Genomic DNA, 18,206 nt, shown 5'->3' with positions numbered 1-18,206 from the left:
TGAAAAGAACTTAAGGGAAAAGAGATATTCAACTTCTAACGATTCAAGATACAAAGAATGGAAAAAATACCTTATAAAATCTCTTTAAAGTTTATATGAAAAAATGAAACGATGTGAGACCAATTTTCAACCTTAAAAAGCAGGTATTGTGAATACAATAACGAAAGTTTCCACATTACGGGGTTTACTTTTTAAAAAACTAGATAAAGGGATTCTCCCTGCCTATTACTGCTCCCACTAAAATATCAACAAATATATAAACTATATCATAACGCTAATAATTCCGATTTCCCAAGAGTGTAAAAGCAAATATTAATTCTGTATCTAAAAAATTTATAAAAGGAAAAAGGATAAAACATTTTTGGAAATCACAGTGAAAAACGCAGCTAGATAACTCCTATGACAGATGAATCATAAGCCAAACCAACCTACAGCATTACACGCTTTACCAAGAGATGAATAAGAACAACTTTGGCTCCAGTAATCTTTTGTAGGAAATTCAGAACTAGAAGTATCTCTTCCAATTAAATCAGATTTAACAGTATACAATTTTGTAATATTTCATTCTGCCACTTTAACAACCGTCACTACATTCTTCCACAGGAAATTAAATAAGAGTTGAAGTTTATATCAAGAACCATTATTCCTACATGATTTCTTTAATTGCATTATTACATAATATAGAACAGAATGTCTTGGCTTCATATTTCATGTATTTTTTCAGTAGTCGACTTCGGTATCTCTCAAATATTTCTCTATTCATTTTTTCCTGCATTGATGAACACGCTGCCTTTTCTATTCCCAGTACTCTTTTGGGAGATCTACTGCACTCTGTCTGTTCTTCTCCTCAGTCATCATGTTTATCTTTCATTCATTTAGGTTTCTGAGTTCTCTGTCTTGAGGCAAACAGGAGAGTTCTGGTGTTGGTGATGGTGGTGGGAGAATTATCAAAGTACAGTTTGGGCTTTGATATGGTTGACTATAGGGTAAGAATTAAGGGAGAGAGATCAGGTAAGGAAGTCATTGTAGTAATCCAAGTCTAAAGTGTTAAATTCCTGGGTTATGGTGATAGCCATGGCAAGAGAGAAAACAGGTCAAATCTAATATATTTCAGAAAGAGAAGTGGACTTAATGAGACATAAGGGAAGAAGGTTGTAAAAGATGATTTCAAAATTTCTAACACAGAAGACTAAAAGAATGGGGGAGTCAAGATTTTGGAAGATCTGTAGAGAAAAAGATGAGTCTCCTATGCAACATGACTATGGTGAAAATGTATTTAATGGGAATATATGTGTAGAACCTATATAAAATTAAATGCCGTCTCAGGGCGGGAGGGGGGAGGTAAAGGAGAAGAAGGGGGAGGGAGAAAAAAAAAATCTAAGTTATATGGTAGTGATTGTAGAACACTGAAAATAAATAAAATTTAATATAAAAAAATAAAAAGATAATGAGTTCTATTTTTGATTTATTGATTTTAAAGGAATGATGGCATATTTTCCAAGAAAAACCAAGGCAATTCAAATATTCATTCCTTCAAGAAATACACAGTAGTTCTACATGCTAGACACTATGGGTATACAGAATGTATAAATTACGTTCCCTACTCTCAGTGAGTTTATAATCAAGTAAGAGTCATTTCATTAAATAACTATAATAAAAGGCAGTAATTTGTAAACGTCAAGGGAGTAGTTCAAAATGCTACAAGAATTTAGAAGCAGAGGTCACTTCAATTTATCTAACAATGCTTCTTTTTTTGATTTTTATTTATATGCCTACTTCATTGATCTGTTTCCTCTTACTGATGTAAATACTTAAAAGATATAAAGTTACCCTCTAAGTCCTACTTTGGCTGCATCCTACAAATTTTGGCAATTTGTCTCATTGTTGTCATTGTATTTAATGAAATTAATATTTCTCTAATTCTTCTGTCCACTCTTTAGGATTAAATTATTTAGTTTCCTATAAAACTTTAATTTATGCTTCCATGGATCTCTATTGAATGTAAGTTTTATTGCATTATGATCTGGTAAGAGTGCATTTAACATCTCTCTTTTTCTGCATTTAGTTGTAAGGTTTTTATACCCTAAAACATGGCCAATTTTTGAGAAGATGCTATATACAACTGAGAAAAAGATACAATCTTTTCTATTCCCAATTTCCTCCAAAAGTCTGTCAGATCTAACTTTTCTAAAATTCTATTCATCTCATTTACTTTTTACTTATTTTATGGTTAGATTTATCTAGCTTTGAGAGCACAAAGTTGAGGTCTCCCACGAGTGTAGTTTTGCTTTTTTCTCCTGTAACTCATTTAACTGTTCCTTTAATAATTTGGATGCTATGCCATTTGGTACATATGTGTTTAGTTACATTACTTCACTGTCTATGGTACCTTTTAGAAAAATATGATTTCCCCAGTTATCTCTTTCAATTAGGTTTATTTTTGCTTTGTCTGAGATCATGATTGCTACTCTCACCTTTTTTTTTTAAACTTCGGTTGACACATAATAGATTCTACTCCAGTCTATTATTTTAACTGTGTTTATATTTCAAGTGTGTCTCTTATAAATAACATACTGTTGGTTTCTAGTTTCTAATCCATTCTGCTCCCAGTTTCCATTTTATGGGTGAGTACATCCCATTCATATTCACAGTTATGATTACTAACTGCAAATTTCCCTCTATCCTATTCTGTTTATCCTTCTCTTTTTTTACCCTGTCTCTCCTCCAAAATCTGCTTTTCTTCTAACCAGTGTCCCCCTTAATCCATCTCTCATCTTGTAACTTTTTTCTTATTCTCCCCCCTGCCTACTTACCTCTTGGGTAAGGTAGATTATTACACTCAACTGAACATGTGGATATATAGGCTTCCTTATTTGAACCAATTCCAACGAGAATGAGGTTGTAGCTTTTGGCCTCCCCCCACCATTTTCTGCTCCACTGTGAAAGTGTTTCTTCTATTTAAGATCCTTTTCTTTTTTTTATCTTGTTTTGCATTTTTATTTATTTTGTTAAATATTTCCAATTACATTTAATCTGGTCTGGCTGCACTGGAGAATTCTGCAGCCTCAGCTACAAGTCTGATACCTCCACTTCCCACCACGATGATTTTATTTTATTCTTAAAATTAATTTATTTTTACTTTTCAACATTCACTTCCATAAGTTTTAAATTTCCTCCCCCTCTATCCCCAAGGTGGCATGTAATATGATATGGTTCTAAACATATATTCCTATTAGATACATTTTCATATTAGTCATGTTGCATAGAAAAATTATAATGAATGGGAGGGAACACGAAAAACAAAACAAAACAAAAAAGAAAATTGTCTTGCTCTGAATTCTGACTCTATAATTCTTTCTCTAGATGTGGATGGCATTTACCATCATGAGTCCTTTGGAACTGTTTTAGGTCCTAGCATTTCTGAGAAGAGCTAAGTCTATCAAAATCAGTCAGTGCACACTGGCTGTTTCTGAGAACAATGTTCTCCTGGTTCTTCTCACTTCTCTCAGCATCAGTTTGTATAAGTCTTTCCAGGATTTTCTGAAGTGCTATTTCTTATAGCACAATAGTATTCCACTACATTCATATACCACAATTTGTTCAGTCATTGCCCAATTGATGGGCTATTTAAGATCCTTTGCCCTCTTCTCCCAATGCATCCTTCTTTCTTACCCATCCATTTCTTTTAATCATCACAACACAATCAAGTCATACCTGTGCCCTTTGTGGGGTCCTTCTAATTGCCCTAGTAATGATAAAGTTCTGAGGAATTAAATATATCATCTTTTGACATAGGAACATAAATAATTTAACCTCATTAAGTCCCTTACGACTTCTCTTTTATGTTTACTTAATGCTTCTCTTGAGAGTTGTGTATGAATGGCAAATTTTCTATTCAGCTCTGGTCTTTTCATCAGGGATACTTGAAAGTCCTCTATTTCATTAAATATTCATTTTCTCCTGGAAGGATTATACTCATTTTTCACTGGGTAGTTTATTCTTGGTTGTAATCTTAGTTTCTTTGCCTTCTAGAATATCATGTTCCAAGTCCTTCTCTCCTTTAACATCGAAGCTGCTAAGTCTTGTGCAACTGTAGTAACAAAGTATCTGAATGGTCTCTTTTGGTTGATTACAATATTCTCTCCTTGACCTGGGAGCTCTGGAATCTGACCATATTATTCCTGAGTGCTTTCATATTAGGATCTCTTTCAGCAGATCATCAGTAGATTTTTTTTCAATTTCTATTTTCTCCTCTGGATCTAAGACCATCAGGGTAGTTTTCTTTTATAATTTATTGAAATAAAATGTCTATGCTCTTTTTTTTTTAATCATAGCTTTCAGGTGGTCCAATAATTCTTAATTATCTCTCCTTGATCTATTTTCCAGGTCAGTTGTTTTTTTCCAATGAGATATTGCACATTTTCTTACATTTTTTCATTCTTTTGATTTTATTATTTCTTGATGTCTCATGTAGTCATTCATTAGCTTCAACTTGCCCAAATCTAATTGTTAAGGAATTATTTTCTTCAGTGAGGTTTTGTATCTCTCTTACAATTTGGCTAGTTGTTTTTTAATGTTATTTTCTTCAGTATTTTTTGTGCCTTTTTTTTAAACCAAGTTATTCATTCTCTTTTCATACTTACTTTCCATTGCCCTCATTTCTTTCTTCTAGTTTTCTTTCCTCTATCATTTTTATTTGATTTTTTTAAATTAATTTTTTTGTTGTTCTTTAGTTCTTCCAGGAACTCCTGTGGGGCTTGTGTCCAATAAGTAATTTTCTTTGATGATTTGCTTATAGGTGTTTTTTTTAACATCATTGTCTTCTGCATTTCTGTCTTAATCTTCCTGTCACTACAGTACTTTTTACAGCTGGGGTTCCTTTTGTTGTTATCTCCTCATTTTTCCAGCCTATTTCTTGACTTTGAGCTTTATGTTAAGGTTGAGTTCTGCTGGAGGAAGAATGGCACTGTCCCAAACTTTAGGCTTTTTCATGTAGCTATTTTCACAGCTAGTTCTGGGGGTTTAGAAGTTTTAAGTGCTTCCAAGGTGGTGTGATCCAGGGAGAAGTAAGGACACTGCTCTCCCGGTCTGTCCTTACCCAAGTTGGGCCCCTGCTCCCTTGCAGCCATAAATGGCAATACTTCTCACCAGCCTAAGAATTGCAACCTCAAACTAGGTAATGGAAAATGGAGCTGCCAGACAGCACCTGTGTCTCGTGCCAGCAAGGGGTTCCTGTAATCTTTTTCTGACAGGTTTAAACCCCTTACTGTTTCTGGGCTGAGAACTCCTGAAGTTGTTGCTGTTACTGTTGCAGCTGCCCGCAAGGCTCAAAGCTGGTGTTGTTACTACATGTGCTCCTGACCAGTGCTGACCCCAGCATCACAGACCTCTCCTTTCAACTTCTTATGGTGACTTGGGCTGGAGAAAGCTGTCGCTCCATCCTTTTGCTGGCTGTGCTGTTCCAGAATTTGATTTTAGGCATTATTTTAAGAGTTGTTCAGAGGCAAATACTGGGGGAACTAGGCTATAATACTCCCTCTACTCTGCCATCTTGTCTCCACTACATTGTGGAAATTAGAGCAGTCTTCAATTTGTCTCTATCTTCGATTTCAATCTTTGTTCTTTGTTGGGTTTTCAAAAAGAAATGACACTGCTATTAAAAGGAAATCAGAATTGTATTGTGCAAAGCATTGTGTTAATTGCTAGAAATACAAAGATGAAAATAAAGGCATAGACCCTGTCTTAAAAGAGATGATAATCTAGTGGGGGAGATGACATGTGACAGGTATGCAAAAAGAGTAACAGTAGAGTCAAGTCGTTCTCACCCCCCCATCCCAACTAGGTCCTTTAGGAGTTCAGCAAAGTTTTCACCAAGGAGGTAACATGTGATTTTAAGGCAAAGAAGCAGACGCAGATTTCAAGAAGTAGAGATGGTAGAAAATCATTCTAGGAATAAGAAACAGTATGTGCAAATGTAAGAAATTGGATGATGGACAGACAAGATTAAAGAATAGCAAATAATCCAGTTTGGCCAGGACATAGAATATTTCAAGAGAAATAGTATGAGATAAATTTGGAAATATAGGTTGGAGCCTTGAATACCAGGTAAGGATTTATATTTATTCATTAGACAGGGAGAACCACTAAAGATTTAAGGGCAAGGAGTAATAACAATAATAGTTAACATTTATTTGGCACTTAAGAACTGCAAATATATGTATATGTGTATATATATATATATATATATATATATATATATATATATATATATATATATATATATATATATATATATATATACATATGCAAACTTTACACATATTACCTGGCATAAGCCTCACAACCTATGCATTACAGGCATTATCTGCATTTGATCCCAGCAATTGAGCGGTGGGAACAGAATTCACACAGCTACGTCTTTCTGACTCCAAGCTCAAGCATTCTATCCATTAGGCCACACTGAGATACACTTAAATAAGAAGAAGGTTATTTTAGCAGTACTGTAAAGCATAATCAGAAAAGGGGAGAGACTAGAGGAAGAGACATAAGGTAAGTTATCATCATAATCATGGCAAAAGATCACAAGAGTCTCTCGGGGTGGGCAGATTCCCCACCCCTGGCCCTACACTAAAGGTAACGGTGGAAATGACAGGAGAGGGCAAATGCTTGAGAGACAATAGTTAAATAATCAGCAGCCCTTGATAACTGGCTGAATACAGTGTGTATGTTCGTCCTTCATTACTGAAGAAGGCCATGCCATCAGAGAAATGATGACATGACTGGCACTTGACTTTGTTTTGAGGAAGGGAGGGCTGTGCAGGTCACCAGCATCACTTCTCCTCCAAAGCCATCTAAATCCAGTGATGAGATATTCATTAGGATGACTGGAGATGACCCAGGAGGAGGCAATTGGGGTTAAGTGACTTGCCCAAGGTCACATAGTTAGCGAGTCTCACGTGTCTGAGGGGAGATTTGAACCCAGGTCCTCCTGACTCCTGCACTGGTGCTCTATCCACTGCACCACCTAGCTGCCCTGAGTGAATACAAGGAGTGAAGGAAAGGAATGAATAAATGATTCTTGAAATTTTATGTCTAGGTGAAGAGGAGAATGATGATCTAATAATAAGATATGATTAGAAGAAAACATTAAGTTTTAGTCCTGATGAGTTTGAAGCATCAATGGAATATCCTGATGATGGATGCTGATGATAACTTACTTACATGGTAAGCTGGAAACTTAAGTCTAGAGCTCAGGAAGAGAGGTCAAGGACAAAGACAGAATTTAGAGTCAAAGCCCTTCAAAACCTAGCCCCCTCCTAACTTTCCAATCTTTTTACACCTTTCTCCCTGTAACACATACTCTTCAATGCAATGACATTGGCCTCCTGGAAGTTTCACAAACAAGGCATGCCATCTTTCAGTGTGAGGCATTCTCTCTGGTTGACTCTCCCATACTTGGAACATTCTTCCTCCTATGTTCCAACTGACCTTCCCAGCTTCCTCTAAGTTCCAACTAAAACCCCATCTTGAACAGGAAGCCTTCTCCACCCCTCTTAATTCTAGCTCCTTCTCTCTGGCAATTATTTCCTATTTATCCTGTATATAGTTTGCTTTGCATATATTTGTTTTTATGTTGTTTCCCTTACTTGACTGTGAGCTCCTTGAGAGAAGGTCTTTTGTCTCTTTTTGTATACCCAGTGCTTAGCATAGTGCCTGCCACATTGTAGGTTTTCAATAAATGTTTACTGATTAATGATCAATTCACTGACATAACAGTGACAGTTGTAACCAGGTAAGTATGAGATCACCAAGGGAGAAGGTGCAGTAAAAGGGGTCATGGGAAAAACCTTGAAGGAAAAAGAAAAAGGCAAGGAACCTGAAAAGAATTGGGAAGGGGGAAAAGAACCATGAGAGAGCAGCATTCTGGAAGCCAATGGAAGAACCTATCAAGTGGACCAATAATAGCTTCAAATGCTATAGAAAGGTAAGGAAGAGGCTGCTGAATTTGGCAATTAAGTTTCTGGCAACTCTGGAGGAGACATTTTCAATAAAGGTGGGGAAGAAGTCAGTTGAAGGGAGATGAGTGAGTAGTGGTAAGGAAGGAGACATAACAAAGCAATTTTACCCTTGGCAGTCACGTGGCAATGAAGGTGAGGCAAAACACAAGGTGATATCTTTAAAGGATGACTGTTCATGAGAAGGTTTTTAAAGCGGTTGAGTAAGTTGAGCATTTTGAATAGCAGAAAGGCAAGATCAAAAAGGAAGAAATATTTCTTCTTTAAATCCTGGAGAAAAGAGTTAAGAGATCTGAAGAGAAAAAGATGGGATCGAGAATGTTGGTGAAGGAAAGAGGAACTAGAACATGGTTGGATCATTCATATACAATCATGACAAAAATTTTAGGTGATAGTTGAAAGTAATAGGAATAAATGACCTCACCAAGGGAATTATTGTATATAAAGATCAAAGACAAAGACGGCGGGGGTGGGGAGAGTAAGAATTATCAGTAAGAATTTGGAGGAAGTAGAAAAATCTGCAAATGACACAGAGGAGTCCTCAGAGAAAGAGAAAGACTTTGCAAAGTGTCTCATAACCATCTTTCTTTCCCTTCTTCTAGCTTGAAAAGTTAGAGAAGTGAAGGTCTACATGGATTAAGAAAATGTCAATGGAAGTGGCAAGGAGGCCACTGGAACCCATGAAGAAAGAAGTTTCCATAGAGTGAAAATTAGGTTGTAAGAAGTTAAAAGGACCATGATCAAAAAAAGAATATAGAAATCATCTTCCAAGAAATTATCAAGGAAAATTGCCCTCGTATTCTAGAACCAGAGGGTAAAATAGAAAAGAAAAGTATTCACCAATTACCTCCTGAAAGAGATCCCAAAAGGAAAACCCCTAGGAATATTGTAACCAAATTCCAGTTCCCAGGTCAAGGAGAAAATATTACAAGCAGCCAGAAAGAAACAATTCAAGTATTCTGGAAATACAATTAGGATAACACAGGATTTAGCAGCTTCTACACTAAGAGACTGAAGGGCTTGGAATATGATATTTCAGAGGTTAAAGGAGATAGGATTAAAACCAAGAATCATCTACCCAGCAAAACTGAGAATAATACTTCAGAGAAAAAAATGGAATTTTAATGAAATAGAGGACTTCCAAGCATTCTTGTTGAAAATACCAGAGCTGAACAGAAAATCTGATTTTCAAATACATGAATCAAGAGAAACATGAAAAGGTAAACAGGAAAGAAGCCTTAAGGAACTCATTAAAGTGAACCGTTTACATTCCTACATGGAAAGATGTTATTTGTAACTCATGAGATCTTTTTTTAGTATTAGGGTAGTTAAAGAGAATACACACACACACACACACACACACACACACACACACACACACACACACACACGTACAGATTCCTAGACTTGGGATTTTAGCAAAAGGAAGGAAATTAAATAATTATTATCTGGAGAACAGAGCAAAGAGATGCTTCTATTTCAAGAGATGGATGAAAAGACCTAAATATGAAAGAAAGAAGGAAAAAGCCAGTGATGAGGAAAGGGGAAGAAAGATGAATACAGGTGGTAGCTATTTTAAATACAAAGGAGCAAGTATTAAATGATTACCATGTCATAGAAACTGGGGCTTCAAAAAAGAAACATTCCCTAGCTTCCAGGAGTTTCTATTCTACAGAAAGGATGTAACAGGTGCACAAAATACATACTAAGTAATCTGAGAAAGGGGGAATGAGTAAAGGCTCATGAAGGAGATGGCCCCTAATCTGAGTTTTGAAGGAATGTAGGGATTCTGAGAAAGGAGACTAACCATTGCAGGCCCGAGGAATGGTTTATATGGACACCCAAGTTGTGTAGTTCAGGGAACAGCTAGTCAGCCAACAGATCAATGTAATGAGGACAAAGGGAATGGGTTCAATTCCCATGTAAGTCAGTTAGCTGTGACCTGTTTCATGGTCACAGTCTATCCCATTAGTGACCTCAGCTGTCTTGTCAAATATGTGAACTTGTTCCAGTGAGAATCAGTTAGAATGAGCATAGGATCCTAGGTCTAGGGCATAAAGGAACTCAGAGACCATCTAGTTCAATCCCCTTATTTTCCATATGAGGAAACTGATGCTCAGAGATGTTAAGTGACTTGCCCAGGATCATACAGGTGCTATGTGTCAGGTGGGACTTTAACCCAGGTCCTCTGATTCTAGTCAATACTCCTTTTTCTCCTCTCCCATCAATGCAAATTGATCAAGAGTGGGGGAAAAACTCAAAAGTAAACTCTTCTGAGAGCAGATCAATATCATCATCTTTGTCTAAGTAGTCCAAAACAAATTAAGAGCTAAAATAATATGCCTGAGAGTGGAGTCTATAGGAAAAGAAAAAGAAGATTTTATTAGACAGCTATCACCATAGTTCTTGAAGGAATTATTGGATAGGTAAATAAAAACACATCACATGTATGACAAGTGATGATCGTCAACAGTACTTACCTATTCGAAGATCTCTTTGTAAAACACTCTTATCATAAATGTAGAAAGACAAATACTGGAAAGTTCTTGGAATCTCAAAGTAAAACTCTTCACTATAAAATGGGCTAGAGAGAGAAGGAATACAGCCTGTAAGGAAAAGTTCTGACTACCACAAAGCAACATCATGCTTAGTAAAACAAATGATGTAATAATCTTTTTCTAACAGATCCTGAATCAAACCAGGTTTCCTCTTAGGTTCTGAGAGAACCCTAGGTCTCTCAGATTCCCATCAGAGAAATCCAGTGGTTTTATGAACTTCCTGGAAATATGCTTATTCTGAAAAGACCTAAAACCTCAAGTGAAGAAAACATTGCTGGACCTCATAATTTACCCCAAAGTGAGGAACGTGAAATCAACATATCTCAAGAAACCAAAGTTGGAGTGTAATGAATGCTCAGAAAAAAAAAAGGCAAAATGTAAGGAATAGAGAGTTTAATCCTGATCTCTAAACCAATAAAACTCTCATTTCAAAAAATTAATTTAAGCACTGAAATTCAAGTGTTTCTGGAGAAAATATGTGACCTTGAAACTTATACTTTTGACAATGTTCCTTTTTTCCTGGAAGCATATTTAAAATTTTTAAAGCCTAAAATCTAATGTTACTTATATGTATCAAAGATGAATGTGATATCCCCAGAATACTGTACTATATTATATTAGCTTAGAGAGAAATCTAAAACTTGAGTACAGAATTCTTACGGAGATTTGTTTTCTTATTTTTGCTTTAACCTTTCAGTTTTTGCTATTTTAATGGATCAAAAAAAAGCTGACATTTTAAATTTCAATTCCAAATGTACTCAAAATTAATTCCTTCCAATTAGATTATCAAAAAGCAACCAAATTCTTCCAAACTGCAACCAAAACTTCCAAACTGTAAAATTTCTAAGCAGAACTCTCTGTAAAAACAGCTATAAAGCAAAAATTAAATCACATGTAAATATTTTCAGTTCATTCATCATTCTACAAATAACTTTGAAACAACAGCCAAAAGCCACAAGGCTCTGAGACCACTGTCGAAGGAAGCATCTGCACCAGATGCAATGGAAATTGGATTAAGGTTTGAAAGTTTAACTACTCATCCAAAGCAGTAAAATAAGTAACAATTTATGATAGGTGATTAGAAAGCTGGCTTCTTCATTCATCTTGTGATCTGTAGCCTTCTTAAGAAGGCAAAATATATTTATGCTTTGTGTCTTCAGTAGTGAACTGGTTGCTTTTAGATATTTATTTGCAAGACTACATATTAAATATCATTAAACTAGTTATCTTGGTGTCATAGGTTTTTTGGCTATCACTGGAATACTTTGGCTAAATAACAATAAAACTTAAATAACTAAATCCTAATCTCAACTTCTCACTTTGACTTCCTTCCTTAATCATACTGCAAAGAGTATTCAGACATTCCTTGGTGCCTCCATTTTCACATCTGTAATGGACTGGTAATATAACGATACTGGAAGCAGTAACAGTATCTGAAATGCATTTAATAATCAAGGCAATGGGATCACAATTAATTAAATTTTAGTCTTCCTTTGAAGAGATCAGTTAAAACTAAAGCCAGAGGCATAAAGGCATTCTACAAGTGGAGGGACAACTCATATTTAAGAGTCAGGATTACAAAATATGTTATATAAATTACTTGAGCCTTACAGCAACATTGTGGGTAGATAATGTATTATAATCTCCATTTTATAGATTAGAAACTAAGACTCAAAAAAATAAAGTACCATGTGTAAGGAGGTCACAAAGCTGCCATAAATAATAGGACCAGAACAACCCCACAAGAGCTGGGCCAAGGTGTCTGGGCAACAGAGGCACAAAATTGGAAATTGTCCCCAGGGTGTGTTCCTCTCCACTACAAACTGTGAGCCTTCATCATAGACCTAGCACCAAATAAACCTGTGCCAGGTAGAGAACATTTTCACATGAAATAATGTACATGTTCAAAAATTAATCTTAAAATAGTGTAGTGAATTACATCCTCTGCATACTATACCCATGCAGCTGCCTTCCTTCCTTCCCCAAGCACTGGCTCTGCTACTTATGAAGGAAAAAGAGAACAAAGAAGAACAAGCAGACAACCCTGAAGGTAAACCAGAAATCTATCTCCCAGGGGTTACTGTAGTCTTCCAAGGGGCAGCACAGACTCTGAGTATGTGTGCAATAATTCGTCACGGAATCCCTCTGTAGAATCAGAAGCAATCTCAAAGATTACTGAATCTAAATTGTCTGAAACATTCCCGACAAAATGTAATCCAGCCTCGACTTCAACCCCACACCAAGGACATGGAACTCACTGGGTCAGAAGGAAATCCAGTTCATTTCTGGAGAGATTTAATGGTCAAGAAGCCCTCTATTTCTGAGATTGTAACCAATGTTAACTAGTCTTCTAACACAATTTTGTTCATCTCTATAACTACTGCTATAGTAAAGTAGATGGAATTGTTGGAACTATCCATCTAAATTTAAGGAACTAATAACATTTATTAATGTAAATTAGTGTGCTCAAATAATGGGATATATTGACAAACGAGATGCAATTTATTTTAGAGAAGTTCATCCATTGGTAAGGTTAGGGCTAAATGAAGTGATTCATAAAATGTTTCCTGAAGAATTATTTTACTTGATCTTTAGATAAAATGAATGTGAAAATAAAAAAAAAGTTTCTAATGAGGGAACTTTCAAAAGTCAATTAGTCTAACCCATACCTAAACATTCAATCTCTTTCATAGCATACTCAGTAAGTGTAGAGCCACTGCTCGAAGACCTCTTAATTTGAAGGAAACCGTTACCTTCTGAGAAAGAACACTTTTAAATATGTGGTGCAGTCCATAGAGTGCCCAGCAAGTCAGGAAGACTCATCTTCCCGAGTCGAAATCCGGTCTCAGACAGTTCCTAGCTGTAGGACCCTGGGCAAGTCACTTAACCCTGTTTGCCTCACCTTCCTCATCTATAAAATGAGCTGGAGAAGGAAATGGCAAGCCACTCCAGTATATTTATCAACCCCAAATGGGGTTGGGTCACAAAGAGTTGGACACAACTAAAACAACTAAACAAAAACCGCTGTTAGGAAGTTTTTCTTTACATCAAACCTAAACTTTCTTCTTTGTGATTTCTAACCAGTGCTCTTAGTTCTAACTTAGGGAGTGAAGTAGAAATGGCTGAATCACCCTTCTACTATTTCATAATCCTTCAAATACGTGAAGGCAGAATGTATTCTGACTTCAGCCTTATTCCCTTCTAAGTCTCCCTATTGCCAAGCTAGATGATCCTTCAACCCTATGACATGATCTCAAAGTCCTTCAGTATCCGAGTTGCCCTCCTTTGGAAACTCTCCAGTTTACCCATGTCATTCCTCAAACAGGGTCCAGAAGGGCACATAATATGACAGATAAGGTCTGATTACTTCCCTAATCTTGCACATAATCACTCTCTTAATGCAGTCTAAGATAACAGAAGTTTTCTGGGACACCATAGCACACTGCTGCCTCATAATGAATTTGAAGTCTACTAACCCCTTGCTATTTTTAGTTGTGTTTACATTTGGGATTACATGGCAGGGTTTACATTTCATATAAATCTAACTAACATTATTTATCAAGTTTTTCTACTAACCTTAATGACTTTTCAACAACCTGAGTACGAAAAACTTCTTCTTGGTCCAAATTTATGGTGCAGAAACAATCTCTCATTTTGTTGGGTCCAGGATATGGCAATAAATTCTTGGCTTCACCTGTTGGCAAAAATTTTCATTTTTAAGAGCTGAAAACTGCAAACTATGAATACTAGATTCATATTTAAGTTCATTTTAATTCAAACATATATGGTATCAGTGTGATAAAAATGAGTGCTTTAGAATCAAATAAAAATAAAATTAATAGAAACTAAAGAAGCGTGGGGAAGAGGTTTTACCAAGAAGGTTTGACTAGAACTCATCCTTAGAAGGGTAAGGTTATACTGAAGACCCATACTGGGTGTCTGGCGAGATTCTGATGAAACAAAGTGTGGGTGCTAGAACTGAACAAGAACACAGTAATAGTTCTTCATGGTAAATTGCTTAGTAAAGTACAATGAGTGGTAGAAGAGGACTGAGTGATGCAGATTTTAATTCTTATCTTAAACCAAGGTCCAGTCAAACAGCCTTCTTGCTGTTCCTCATCCATGACAATCCATCTCTTGACCGCCATGCCATACCTTTGCACTGGGTATCTCTAGACCTTGAACACATAACCTGTTCACCTACGCCTCCCAGACTCTCATTTCCCTACCAGCTCAGGTCAAATGCTACCTTCTATATGAAGTCTTTTCTGATTCCACTCCCCTCCCCAGACGCTAGTGCCCTTCTCCCCAAATGTCCTTGTATTTAATGTGTGTGTGTGTGTATGGAAAATAAATACACATACAACACACACTTTCATCTGTATGTGTTTTCTCTTCCAAGAGAACATAAACTCCCTAAGAGCAGGGATTCTTTCACTGCTGTCTCCCTACCTCTGATGCCCAGCACAGTGCCTGGCATGTAGTAGATGCTTAATAAATGTTTAATGAGGTTAAATCCACTTGAGCTGTGGGAACTGGGGCAAGAACCAGATCCAAGAGCTAGAACTCACTTCCTGAACAAAAGCATTTACCATCTATACATTCCAGTTTCCTTCTTAAAAGGTTTGGATTGAAATGATCTCTAATGTTCCTTCTAGCTCCAAAAACCAATGATCAAACACTGAAAAGCAGAAACAAATGGACCAAATGAAAATCAATAGTTAGTCCAAACCAACACGCTTTGAGAGAAATCTATTAGAAATGGAAAATCTGAAGTGACCATTACTAATAAGTCTTACTAAATTAAGAAAATCCTTTACAGTGTAATTGTAAGATAGGCTATGAAAACTTGATAGAGATGAGTAGTTTGCAAGATTATTTATTGTAAGAAAGGTACTTTATAAAGTGTTACTTTCTGATACTGAATGCTTGCATTTACAATCACCTCATAAAGAATTCCTCCCAAAAAAAAAAAAAAATTTTCCAGAAAGTGTCAGTCTCTGCTTAAATGTCACTGCGTTTTGAGGCAACACATTCTACTTTTGGACAGCTCTAATTGTTAGCAAGTCTTTCCTGACATCAGCCAGTTAGCTCTCTGAAATTTCAACATGCTGTACTGAGTGAAATCTTACATGATTGGGTTAAAAAAAGTCAAATTCTTCTTACACTGTAACAGCCCTTCATCAAAATTTGGTCAGGATACTAATGGAATTTGCCCAATCAAGAAGCATTTATCACACACCTACTATATGCACCAGGTACTGAGCTAGCCAGACGTGATTATCCAAAAAAAATTTTTATAATTATATTCCTACTGAAATTGTTTTAATCCCTGCTAAAAAGAGAATTACCCACTTAGGTAGAAAATAGCATCTGTGTACAACTAAGATGGCATGCAGGAATTGGGGAGAGTGAGGAAGTGGGAAGTTAGGAATATGACATGAATCCTGAAGCTTCAAAGCCACTCTAGCAACTATGCCACAAAACCACTTGCCCATCATGCCCAATAAAATTCTACCTCCTCCTTTTTTAGTTCCTGTAGTCCTCAGGCTCCTCTAGCTCAACCTCTTCCCTCCTAAGTCTCCATTTTCTTCTATCCTCCCCATCTACTGAGTTCTCTGGAACATTGATCTATCATGAAAAAATTCCTCTTCATCTTACATTTCTGCCTCTCATATTTTCTCCAACTCCTTGCACTCATACAAACCTCCATATTTCCCTGTGAGTCTCTCCTCCTAAAAAGTATTTTTCATCCCTCCCTCTTATTTCTAGTTCTCTTGACTTCTTCCAGTTCATCATTCCAAACCATAGCCTCACCATCTTGATCCCATAGTTAACCAGATCAACTATACACTGCCCTTACTTCTCAATCCTTGCCTTATCACTGCTGATGTCTTGAAAAACCTCAATCTTGGGTGACTATCTCATCTGCCTTTCCCATCCCTCCTCACAGGCTACTTAACAGCTCAGGAGGAAGTTATATAAATCAACTACAAACATATTATCCAATCTCATCTGGACCCTCAACGCTACACAGACATATACTTTCATTTTCCTTGAGTGACATCATAATCCTAAAAATGTTCCAAATCTTCTCCTCTCCTCAAACCCCTTAAACTCTTCTCTCTTGGCAGAAAACCTCACCTCTTACTTTGCTAAGAAAAGAGGCTAACCACTATATGGCCCTTTTCTCATACTTCTTACCCCTCTGCCCACATTTTCTCCTCTTTTGCTCCTCAGAGGAAGAGCTGGCCTTTCTTCCTTGTAAAGACTAAGCCCTTTACCTGAACCCTTTAGCCTCACTTTCCTCCATGGGAAAATGAGGATAATAACAGCACCAACCACCCAGGGTTGTTGTGAGGATTCAATGAAATCTTAGTAAAGTGCTTAGCACTGGACCTGGCACGTAGTAAGCTCATAATGTTTCCTTTCTTCCTATTCCCTTTTGTTTCTTCCAGGAGCTTGTTCCTTCCTACGTTTCTTCTTGCTAATTGTTTATCTTTACCTACTAATCTTTTCCCTGTTGCCTACAAATATGCCCATGTCTCCCCATCCTGAAAAACCTTTCCTTTGGTACTGCTATATTCTCAAGCATAATGCTATATGGTTTTTTCTTCCTAAGTCAAACTTCTAGAAAATGTTGTCTATGTTTACCATACTATCCCTTTCTTATTTACTGTTCAACGAATTAGTTAGCACTAATTTTTACTGAGTGACAGACGCTGGGCAAAGTTAACAGTCAGCAAAACTATCCCAAGCCCTCAAAGAGCTTAAGTTTCAATGGGGGAAGACAACAGATAAAAGGAAAATATTGCAGGTGGGGGAGAGATAAAGTATGTGCTCGGCAGCAGGGTTTGAAAACGTCTAGGAATGAAAGAAAAATCACACATGAAGTCCTTGGTATGGGCAAAGTATAAATGACAAGAGAGGCCGAGGTCTGGGAAAGGTAGGGCAAAAGCTTATCAGACAGCAGGATTCCAGGGGCAGAGTCCATGTTCTCATGGGAGATGCCTGAGGAAGATGAACACAGCTCAGGTGCTGAAGGGGCTGGGAAATCTCAAGCCTTCGAAATCGATCTTCTTGCCTCAGTCTCTAAAAACCGCTTCCTTGAAAGTTACTAATGATCTCTTAACTGCTAACTCAAAGACCTTTTCTTAATCCTCAACCTCCTCGACTTCTCCGAAATTTTTTACACTAATCACCTCCACCCACAGCCCCCACTCTCCTGGATTCTTTCTCCTTCCTTGACTTCCATAACCGGGCTCCTTTCTGGTTCTGCCTGACGACTCCAGTGCTGGATCATCATTCAGGTCTCCTGCCTAAGCCTTGCTATGCTCCTCTTTAAATTATCTTCTGTATACTTCTTCAAAGGTGTGCAAGACTCCCAGTACCTATCTACTTTGCACAGAGTATGCACTTAATAAATGGTGAACTGAGTTGCCAGTTTTAAAATCAAAATCAAAACCTGCTGTGCTATTATTATTGTTCAGTTGTGTCTGTCTCTTTGTGACCCCATTTGGGGTTTTCTTGGCAAAGACACTGGAGCGGTTTGCCATTTCCTTCTCCAGCTCATTTTACAAATGGGGAAACTGAGGCAAACAGGGTGAAGTGATTTGCCCACAGTCACAAAGCT

General features: G+C 36.9%; 1 protein-coding gene across 2 annotated transcripts in view; it reads right to left on the bottom strand.

Annotated features, from left to right (window-relative positions):
- RASA2 (RAS p21 protein activator 2) overlaps positions 1-18,206 on the bottom strand; it is a 150,786-nt gene that overhangs the window by 112,203 nt on the left and 20,377 nt on the right. For both annotated transcript variants that reach the window (XM_072618122.1, XM_072618123.1), the window contains exons 2-3: positions 14,150-14,267; positions 10,496-10,599 (exon numbers count right to left, since the gene is read on the bottom strand). In XM_072618122.1, coding sequence (XP_072474223.1) covers positions 10,496-10,599; positions 14,150-14,267 — 222 coding nt within the window. The remainder of the gene's footprint in view (positions 1-10,495; positions 10,600-14,149; positions 14,268-18,206) is intronic.

This window comes from Notamacropus eugenii, chromosome 6 (assembly GCF_028372415.1).
Source record: "Notamacropus eugenii isolate mMacEug1 chromosome 6, mMacEug1.pri_v2, whole genome shotgun sequence".
Classification (NCBI taxonomy): domain Eukaryota; kingdom Metazoa; phylum Chordata; class Mammalia; order Diprotodontia; family Macropodidae; genus Notamacropus; species Notamacropus eugenii.
The sequence above is the reverse complement of the archived record's forward strand: the minus strand, read 5'-3'. Positions and strand labels throughout refer to the sequence as shown.